Source organism: Gallinula chloropus (genome assembly GCF_964237585.1).
Source record: "Gallinula chloropus genome assembly, chromosome: 19".
NCBI lineage: Eukaryota > Metazoa > Chordata > Aves > Gruiformes > Rallidae > Gallinula > Gallinula chloropus.
Window position 1 is genome coordinate 6,781,305 of NC_140104.1, and position 10,891 is coordinate 6,792,195.

At 51.1% G+C, this 10,891-nt stretch overlaps 1 protein-coding gene across 1 annotated transcript; it reads left to right on the plus strand.

Annotated features, from left to right (window-relative positions):
• Positions 1–4,057: 4,057 nt before the first annotated feature.
• On the plus strand, positions 4,058–9,665 carry AGPAT1 (1-acylglycerol-3-phosphate O-acyltransferase 1; the record flags this gene model as incomplete). The annotated part of the gene is made up of 6 exons (XM_084272963.1): positions 4,058–4,245; positions 5,487–5,620; positions 6,077–6,252; positions 6,527–6,622; positions 7,123–7,195; positions 9,520–9,665. Exons 1-6 carry the CDS (start codon positions 4,061–4,063, stop codon positions 9,663–9,665), a joined length of 810 nt encoding a protein of 269 aa, XP_084129089.1. The 5' UTR covers positions 4,058–4,060.
• Positions 9,666–10,891: the final 1,226 nt, after the last annotated feature.

Consider the following 10,891-nt stretch of genomic DNA (forward strand, 5'->3'; position numbering starts at 1 on the left):
GAAGCTGATCCAGTCTCACTCCAACCTTGTCCCCTCAATAACTTTTCTTGAAAGGGATCAAAGCTGCTCTCTTCTTCCTCCATAGTTTGCTGTGATACTGCTATTGATCAATAAATTGCAATTTTGAGCCAAGGACACATTCCTTGCACTTTGTTAAAGGTGAAGTAGCCACAGGTGAGTGGAGGATGGTGGTAGAATTCCTAGGGGGATGCTGGATAAAGCAGATTCAAGAACTTGGGTACCGTTCATGAAAGAAGGTATTTCGTGCTGAAGTCACTGACCCAAACTTCTGTGTCCTATGAAATATTCTTTGGAGAAAGGTGCTGGCACAAGATTTAGTTCCAACAAATGCTTGATAATAATCTCTTCATTATCACCCCCAAAACGGGAAGAGTCCCCATGAGACCCTTGGAGAAAAAGAACAGGCATAGGTACCGACTTCTGCCAGGGTGGAGGGGCAATGCTGGGGCTGTGCAACACCCCACTTATGTAGGTTGATAAACATGAACCTGGACATGTTCTGAAGGCAGAAAGTGGGGAAACATGCCCTTGGGGGGGGGTTGAAGCCCAGTGTTTCTTGGATAAGCTCTTGGTGCTGAGAGCTACAGGAGAGCCAGCAGATCTGAGGAGTGCGAGATGCCTGACTCCCTGGGGGATGCCTGAGCCTCTAGGTAGCTTTCTAGTGTTAGTTCTTTAATAACAAATGCACCTCCAGCATCTGTGGGGATGGGGGGGTCTCTCATATTTGTTACCTTTTCACTTCAGCAACTTAAGGGGGAGGAAATGACTGGCCCAAAATCATCCACGATCTTCCAGTGCCCGCTGAGCACAGGGGATCTGTTTTCCCAATTTCAGCTGGTGCACAGGGCTAGCATTTAGAAAATTTATCTGGTTTATCAACCTGATTAAACTGCCCATGAAATGCATGGGTGAGAGCTGCTGCAGGAGGCTTGCCTGGAGTGTTCCTACCCTGGCAGATAGAGCCACTGAAGTGGGGATCGCAGCCGGGAGGATCCAGGACAGGATCATTTGCCCTGCCCAGCTTCTGCTGCCCATTTCAGGTTTCCAGACTGGTCTCAGCTCTGTTGGGGCCTCTCTTCACTTTCTTTTCCATCTTCAGCCTCCCCTGGACGTTTCAGCTCTGAGAATGGATGTCTGTCCTGAGTCCACCTTGCTCGGGACCTTCTCCTAGTGATGACCACGCTTCACTTGAGTGGAGGCCAGCCAAGGTGGGAAGGGGGCTGGACCACATGATGTACAAAAAAAGGCTGAGAAATCTGGATTTGCTCAGTCTGGTGAAGGGGAGAGGGGCTGATTTCAGTCTTCACCTTCATAATGAGTAGCTGTGAAGCCTGACACTTCTCAGAGGGACACAGTACTGAAACAGGCTGCAATGCAGGAAGTTCCCAAGAGACAAAGAAAAACATTGTTCCCTGTGCTCGTGGTGCAATGAGGGCACAGGTAACAGAGCACTAGTGGGATCTCCATCCTTGGAGATCCTCCAAACTTGCCTAGACAAGGTCCTGAGCAAGCTGATCTGATTTTGGCATTAAGCTGTCTCTGAGTTGCAGGTTGGAGTGCAGACCTCAGGGGGAGCCCTTCCCACCTCATTTTTTCTGTCACTTACAGTGATAAAGTGTTTATTTTCCAGGCTACAGTTCACCTGGCTGTACTGTGCACTACCTCTGTGGGTGCAAGTCCTATAGCACAAGGTGTTCTAGCCTGTCACATAACATCTCTGTGTGGGCTGTCTGGACACCATGGAAATCTTCATGAGCCAAGACATATTTTCTTGTAGAAACTCTTCTCTTCCTGTCATTACAAAATTTTCTGGCTATGTTTTTGCCCATAAATAGGTATTCAGAGCTAATCTGTGCCTTGTAGAGCAGTGATGTGTGGATTCACCACGGAGCAGCAGCTGGAGCATGATTAATACTGCTTCCTCAGTCTTGATGATCTGTGTCTCACAAATTTACCCTGGAATCCCTCTGTCATTTTTAATATCAATGTTAATGCCTTTACTTAACTCAGTAGTAACTGTGTGCACTAGTTGAGTTCCTTTTAGTAGTGTTCTCCTTTAGAAGACTGGGAGGCTAATGTGGTCCTTGGCACTGAGCAGTCCTTTGCTCTGTTCCAGTGGAGCTACTTGTGCCAGCACTTTCCAGTGGGAATTGCTCCCACTTGAGAATCCAGTCCTCTTTCCTCATCCTGAAATCATTACTTTCTCATTCACAAGTCAATCCTGATCTTTAACTTAGGCAGCTCTGGTCTCTCATCGCTGTGCTGACAGCAGTCCCTTCCCTTCTGAGCTTTCCTTGTCTTACTGTGAAGACTTCAATTTTCTAAGCCTTTTCCCATTAGATTAGATCACCTTCCCTACCTCCACCTCTCTCTTCTGGCCAATACTTGGCTTAGCAGAGGTGATGAGTGGGAGAGTCATTTAGGCTGCATGATGAAAGCTGGTGATAGGAGCAAGTCCCTCCTCGCCCTATCTAAGATTCACTTAAATCGTGCCAGGCTCTGAAAAGGGTGTAAAGACCCAGGGGCAAAAGGGAGTCACCTGAGCATGGAAACACTTGGTCTGGAAACTGGGAGCTTCATTGGAGCTCCAGTTTCTGAAAACACCTCACAGGTTGGGCAAGACCTGGCGGCTGTCGAAAGGGTGGCTCTGGGTGCTGGGGATCCTTGCAACAGCTGAAGATTTTGGTGTCTGTGGGTTCAGAGCTGAGGTGTTTTGTTGGCTCTGAAATGAGTGTCCCTCTGTGGTGAGCTGGGAATGACACCCATCTTATTACCTCTTTACGTCCTTGCCTTACCAATGCTCGTCAGAGATCCTTACCAGCTGTTGCAAGCCCCAAGTAACCATCAGCGTAGCTTCACACTCGTGTATCCCGTGTCTCCTTGGGAGCATGGCTGGCCTCAGCGCTCCCAGTGTGCAGTTCCCTTCCTGCACGGCTCAGATGGGCGATGCCAGCCCATGCTGGCTACTCCTCACTTTGGCTGTGCCATGGAGAAGCTCTCCTCCCACCAGCTGGCAGTGCTCAGAGTCTCACAGTTCCTCAGACTTGTAAATCTCTTTGTGTGGGTCCTTCTCTGGTTATGGTTAGTTCTGACCATGTGCAGCCCACCACTCGTGCTGGAGACAGATTCCTGCCTTCCCCTCGGGTTCAGGGTTGCATGTTCCTGTGGTTCAGCTGTGGTGTAGGGTTGTTGTCTTCCTTTGGGTGTCACCAGCTTGCTGCAGATCCCTACCTGTTTGGGGTGTGCTGCACACTGCAGGAACACACTTTCCTTGCAGCCTCCATGAAAGTATTTGCAGCAGTGACTTGTCCATTCTCCTGTGCTCGTGTTCTGTAGGGTGCAAGCGGCAGTCGATGTGATTTTAGGGGTCCTCAGACCTCCCCATTCCCTTTTGGGAATGTGCTGCTGTCAGTTCTGGCTGGAATACAACCCTGGCACCCCTTTTCAGGGACAGCTGCTTGAGCAGAGTGGAAGATGGAACACGAAGCTTTTGTCTCTCAGCCTGGTCATTGCACTTGTCACAACGACCTTTTCCATGCAGTGGTTTTAGGAGTGGAAATGCAGCTGGAGCACTCCCAGGTTATACTGGTGTTTTCCTGATTTAGATGCTGATTCCCCACTCAGTGCTTGCACAGGGGCTGGGACAGCCTGATGCTGCTGTCCCTCACATCCCACTCCCTCCCATTACAGATTTTCTTGGCAGTTCTCTGGGTCCCTCCACCCAAAGCCCCCCCTGAACTGTCCCTCCAACCAGTCATTGCTCTACCAGCCCAGAGCTACACACACCCTGCACACAGGCATGCTTACTATTGCGTGTTTGCCCCTGCTTGCCAGCCAGCTCCTACACACAGCTCTGCTGGAAATCCTTGATAAACAGGCTTTCCACAGTTAGTTTAGCTCCAAGCATTTCTGCAGCATCACTCCCAAATCTTATTCCAGCGTTGCACCACCCACGTGTAGCTGATCCAGAGAATCCCAACTCTGCTACGCAACATCGGGTGCTGGTGACTCACTTACTGCTTAACTCCGGGCTGGAAGGATGGAGCTTTTGCTGCTTCACTACCCCTTTACTTTCCTGTTCATCGCTTTCCTAGTCCTTTACCAGGTGAATCCTTCATTCAGATACTTCTGCAAGATGACCTTCTACAAGCTGTGGCTCTCCACCCTAAGTATCCTGGTTATTGTGATCAGTATCCCCCGCGGACGTAGTGTGGAGAACTTGAAGTAAGTTGCCCGTGTCTTCCTTCTGCTCTGGGTGTGGGATAGTCAGCTTGCACTCTCTCTTGAAGGTTCCTGGGAGTTGGGCTGTAGCAGGGAGGAATTAGCTGTGTCCAGGCTCTGCAGCTGGGAGAAGGGATGTGGGTTTCAGTGCTGGTTTTGAGTGGATAGAAAGAGTGATGGAGGATGGAAGGAAACAGTGGGAAAGGTGACAGCAATTTGACAAACCAGGTGATGCCAACAGACTGGATGCGTCCCACAGGTGAAGTAGTTGGCTTTTGTTTAGTAAACTTCTGTGTGGTCTTCAGAGCTGCATTTCCCTCCTCCACGTTGCTCTCTTCCTATGCTGTGTTGAGAAAGCCTCTGCAGCTGCCCTTCCCTTCCTCAACCCTGTTCCCAGGCAGTGCCCACCCAAACAGACACGGGTGGTCACTGGCACAGTGCAGGTACCCATGTTGTCACTGATGTCCCCATCACTGCAATCCCAGCTGGGCATCCCCAGGTCTGGCAGTCTCTGAGCCAGACAGATCCCTTGCTGTCTATCCCTGGTGAGGTGAGCAGCAGTAACTTGGGGTGGGGGGTTGAGTGGGGGCTAGAGGCTGACTCAGCACAGTGCTTGTAGCCTCCTCAAGTGCTGCAGAGGCAGGGTTGACCACTTCATTGTCATGTGCCACAGTGGGAGCTCGTGTCTTTTAATTGAGAATGTCATTCAATTAAAAAAATTTCTTCAGTTCTTGACTTTTCTGCCTGAATTTTATTTTTTTTTCTTTATTTTCTCAGTATTTGTTAAAATCTGGCTACCAGCATTGCTGGCTGATGTCAGGCAGAGACAGTACCACCTCTCTCCCCACAGCAGGAGTGCAGTTAGGTGCATGGTATGCCTATGGCAGCCCTGCATTCCTGGTTCAGTGAGGGGGGACAGGGAGGTAGGGTACAAACTGGTGCGCCATGGATTTGGGCATTATCTAATATTTGCTTGATCCACAGAATTGCTGTAGCCAGAGTTGCTAGGCCAGTGCCCTAACCTGGCTGGAAGAAACCTACCAAGTGTGTTTGTCTCCTCTAAGGAAGTGATGGGCTGAAGAGACAGACTAGTTGCTCTTTGCAAAGTCACAGGTCAAACCTAGGAGTGCAGAGGAGGAAACGACTCTGCTGGAGCCATCTGTGAGATGGTTTGGAAGACCAGGGTTTGGTTCCTTTACCCAATTCCGGCGTCTCTTTGGCTTGTTTTTGCTCCCCTTTTCCAGGTTTTTGCGCATGTCACTCATGCCACTCAAATATATCTTTGGGATCAAGATTGTGGTGAAGGGTAAGGAGAACCTCAAGACTAAGAGACCCTTCGTCCTCGTGTTGAATCACCAGAACTCCCTTGACATTATGGGTATGTGGTGGTCCTGCCTCCTGCTCCTGGCCCCGACTATCTGTATGGGAGGGGAGGATGAAATCCCAAGTACCACAGGCCAGAGGGACAGGAGTAACTGTTACATAGTCCATTGCCAGCCAGCCCCAAGCCAGGGCTGATCTTCAGGGTATTAGAGCCCAATTGGTATTTTGAAGCTAAATGGGCTTCATCCTTTCCAAGAGAATGGGACTGAGAGTGCCAGCTGACCACAACTGTGCCATAGCTGGTCTCCTTCAGTACCAGTAATAGTCCCCCTCGAGGTGGGTGGTTGGTCTAGAGACACCCAGGATCTCTTTCCCAACATGTTTCTGGTCCCACGAAGCTGGAGAAGCGCTGCAGGCACAGCATCTCCCAGACCAGGGGGCTGTAGCCTGAAGCCTGCAGGAAATCTCAGTGCAGATGACAACTTCTTCTGTCCTTGTTGGACCCTTCCAGTGATGATGGACATATTACCCAACCGCTGCGTGCCTGTGGCGAAGAAGGAAATCCTCTACATGGGCACGTTTGGCATCGCTTGCTGGTTCTCAGGGCTCATCTTCATCGACCGCAAGAAGAAGGAAGAGTCTATCACCACCTTGACAGAGGTGGCACAGTCCCTGCACAAAGAAAACGTGAGTGGGGAGAAGTCTTTGGGGAGAAGCCACTGGAAAACGTGAGCCTTGACATGGCTGGAAAGGGATCTTTGTCTCTGGGCTGAGCACTGAGCAGGACAGGGAAAGAGCATCTGTGGTGGGATCAGTGTGTTTATGAAGTGCTTAAGAGTGGAGGAAGTGGGTGTGTGCATGGTCAGGAGCAGGCAGATCAGTCTCAGGGGAGTATGCCTGTGCAGTGGCTTGGAACAGCAACTAGAGGTCCCTCCATCTCAGTGTCTTCTCTCTCCTGCAGATCTGTGTCTTGGTCTTCCCTGAAGGAACTCGCAACCACAGCGGCTCCATGTTGCCCTTCAAACGTGGAGCCTTCCAGCTGGCTGTGAAAGCTCAGGTGAGAATCACCTTCCCACTGCCCCTTGGGGTATGTTTGCCTACTGTGGTCCACCACATCCAGGGCTGTGGATCCTGGTCCCCAGCTTCCCTTTGGATTGAGCACGTATCCAGAAACCCAGCAGGGACCCAGCAGGTGCCACAGGAAGGGATTGTTTCTGGGACAGGTGAAAACCTTCATGACTCAGCCTGGGGAAAAATACTGGAGAGACCTTGACAAGCAGCCCTGGATCTGCCTGGGGGTAGTTTCTGCTTAACTGAACACGCTAATTTGGCAACCTCTGCGTTGCTGGCCTAAATACAGGGATGAAAATGCAAACTCCAGCAGGGAGAACACCGGGTGACACAGTGAAAGGATGTAAATGTCCCTCCAAGTGGCTGCCAGGAAGTTGACTGGGATAATTGTCAGCCAGGTGCAGGACTCACCTCAGAACACCAGCTGCCTTTCTAGGGGCTGAACAGGGAAATCTGTGGGTTCACTGTAGGCTGCCTCCCCTCCAGGTCCCCATTATTCCTGCCGTGATCTCTTCCTACTGCAACTTCTACGACCAGAAGAAGAAGAGGTTTACACCAGGTAAGGATCACCTGGGGCAAAGAGCAGGCTGGGTGTTGGTGTGTTGGCTCCTTGGAGGGAGCCAAGAGGTGGGTGAGCAGATGATCACGTGCAGTATGGAGAGAGCAGCCAGTGTCTGTCTTCTTGAGGGAGGAGAACTCAGGCATCGCTTTTGGAGTTCTCACAGTTTGTCCAATGCCTGAGGAACCCTGAGGAGCAGTGGAGTCCTGGGGCAGGGTCTGCCCCAGCCACACCATGGTTTCCTCAGCTCTGCAGGTGTATGGAAAGTTGGGGAGCAAAAGCAAACACGGAACTCTCAGCAGAAGTCATGCTGAGAGGGTGTCTCCTCCCATGACCCTGTTCTTCCTGTGTTTCATCCGTTTGTGGTGACTAAAATTTATGCCAGTCACTGATAAATTTTATGGGGAAAAAAATTACAATAGTCCTGGGTTCCAGAAGGAAAAATGGTGAGAAAAAAAATGCTTCAGAGTCTAAGAGAGAAAAGTATCCCATCCTTTTCCTCCTGTTCCTTTCCTGATGCCCACTCCAAAAGGAGTTTCTGCCACCTCCCCCTTCCCCCAGGCCAGCTCTGCTCTTTCCTAAGGGAGCATTTTGTATCTGAAATCCTCATTCCTCCCATTGTTTGTCCCTGGGTGTAGTCATTCCCATGCAGGCAGGCAGCTGGGAGAGGGAGGTGCAGATGTTAATCACTGCATTGTCTGTTTCTATTCATCTTTCACCTGGGTCTGTCTGGGTCTCTGTTGAAAAGCCTTTTGGTACTGGAAGCCCCCGACAGGGGGGAGGGGATAGGAACATAAGCAGGGGTGTCAGCTGTGGTCACTCTCTCTCTGTAACAGCCCATTTCCTCCCCATCACCTTCCTGCTCAGTTAGGCAACCAAGATAGAGTGGTTCCCTGGGAATAAGGCAGGGGGGAGGGATCTCTGGAGCTGCTGGACCTTTTGCTTTAAGCAAGGCCAATGCCAAAGAAAGATGAGTTTGCTCTGTGCCTTGTCCAGCTGAATTTGGAGTAATTCCAGGGAAGGAGATTCTACAACCTCCCCCAGCTTTTTAGGAAAGGCTCTTTGCAGTTGCACGAACATCTGCCTTTATAATAACATCTGCCTTTATAATAACATCTGCCTTTATAATAACATCTGCCTTTATAAGAACATCTGCCTTTATAATAATCCCCGGGAAGCCTGTGGTTAGCTGACCTCCAAACCCTTTTCCCAAAGGCTGTGAAAGAGGTAGGACCTTCACTGCTGGAGAACTTCACTACTTTGCCTCTACCTCCCTGCTTTTCCCACCCACAAGGTTTGCTGGGGTGATGCTGGAGATGCAGCTGGTCCAGAGGAGCCTCTGGAAAGCCCAGCTCCAGTGTGTGCACACCACCAGTCACAGAGCAAGGCTGGTGCCTTCTGGGAGGGGGTCTGTGATGCCCAAGCAGAGCTACAGTTTCAGCACAGCCACGACAGCTTTTTCTGCAGGGCCAAGTGAAGCAGAGCAGACTCCTGGAGATGCCAGGCCTGGTTTGGGATGCAGGATGTGCAGACAGGGTGCAAGCCCTCTTCCGTTGGGATGCTTTTCTCTCCACCTGTGTTTTGCCTGCCCTGCATGGCTCTGCCAGCCACACTTCTGGATCTAATGAGATCCAGCACACGTGTAAAGACATGCAAGGAAGTTAGAAAACAACCCAGACGCTCCCCAGAGCCTCAGGTGGGTGTCTGTGCAGGCAGCATCTTGTCTCTGCTGGCCAGAATGAGGGCTCTGGGTGCAAGAGCAGAAGAACATGATGACAGCTCCCCAGTATATTATTCCTGTTTGCACCAGTCAGTCAGGTGCTTCCCAAGAGGAGTACGACACACCTCAGCCAAACAGGAACTCACAGGCACGGTTTCTCTCCTCCCAGAGCATATTTCTGGAGGGAAAGGCTCTGCTGAATTCAGTTCTGTAGACCAGGGCACAGCCAGGCTGTTGTACTGCAGACATCTCATTCTCTTTACTGTGATCAGGACCCTGAGGTCTTTCCACCCAGGAAATTTATTCCATATGAATCGTTGCATTGGATGCATTTGGGGACTAGCCCAGGGGAGAGCTTCACCTGGTTCTGTGTTTATAAGCTTCGTGGTCTCTGTGGCTGGGAAAAGCCTGGTTTGTGTTTTTGCTGTGTGTGGCTGGGATGTGGCTGGCTCGTCACACCACTGCTAGTGTGTGAAAGAGGCATTTCCCTTCATTTCTCTCTCGTTCCTTGGTCAGCATGGACCCCTCTGCTGTACCTTCTCTTGGTCTTCTGCACTATGATCTCCTTCTTCCACTCTGACCCTCCTGTCCTGCTCTTTTCCAGGGAAAAGCATCATCCAGGTCCTGCCAGAAGTGGAGACCCTCGGCCTGGGCCCGGACGATGTTCCCAAGCTCACTGAGCAGGTCCGTGAGTCCATGCTCACCGCCTACCAGGGAATATCAGGAATGACCAATGGGGCTTCCCATTAGCACTCCTACCTTCCAGCTCCAGCTGTGTGTGCAGCAGGTGAAGGGCAGGGCATGGCAACCACGGGAAGGTTTGGCAGCAGAGACAACCATGGACTGCAGCCTGGACACACCAGAGACAGGCAAAACATGCACAGAGGAGGAGAAGCCTGCACGTGGAGGTGGTGAAACGGTTGCCATGGTCCTTCCAGGGAGCTGTGCTGCCTGCATGGACAGACACACAGTGGGTAGGGGCATTTCTTTGTAAGCCTTACCCTAAGAACCTCTGTCCAGCTGGACCTCAGGCAGTTCTAGACCCTTCCTGTGAGCAGCTTATAGTCGACTTTTCCTATTCCAAACCAACAAGGTGGAGGCATTTATCCCCAACCCCTTGGCCATCCTGCCAGGGAAACTGGCTGCCAAGTCCCCCTGGAAGCACATGCAGGAGAAAGCACCATTTCCTGCCTCTCTTCACGGGCTGGACTCGGGATGCTGCCCCAAGAAGGTGAAGGCAGCTTTGGGAGAGGGGAATCAAAGACCTAATGTGTGTCTGCAGGGGTTGGTGGCTTCTCTGCTTCTCTTAGCCCTTGTTTTAAGCAAAGCATGATTTATCTTTCAGTGCTTGGGCATATCTGGAAAGTGTGAGGGGAGCGTTACCTGGGGGCTCAGGATCCAGGGGCAGACAGCAGGGATGTGTTGCTCCACATCCTGGCCATGCCCTGATGAGCTCCTGATTTTTAACACAACCCATACTTTTTCATTGCAAATATACTCTGGGAGATGCCACTCCTGATTTCTGGATGCTGCCTGGCTTTGTCCTGTCTTCTGTGTGTCAGAGGATGGTGTCTTGCCACCTTCTGCTCAGGGTCACCACAGCCTCTCCCTGCTGAGGGCTCAAGGAGCAGCACAGTCCCCAAGCTCCCTTGTGAGCCCCTGTGGGTCTCCTGTGGTCCTTAACGGATGGGCAGCACAGGGCAGGGGGCTGGCATGGGCAGGTCCTGCCAGCATCCCCCCTCCATGGGAAAGCACACATGCTGGTGCTGCAGTTGCAGGAATTTTACCAAGCATCTCTTCCCTTTGTCCTCATCAGAGGACACCTACTCCACCCAGAAGCTTCACTTGCAGCTTTACCTTAGGCTGACACCTTCTTCTTCCCAGTCCCCTCTTTCCTTCCCAGTTGGGCCAAGAAGAGATGAAAACATATTAAGTTTTTTACATGTTTGGTATTTATTGACTTAATATAGTCAGCC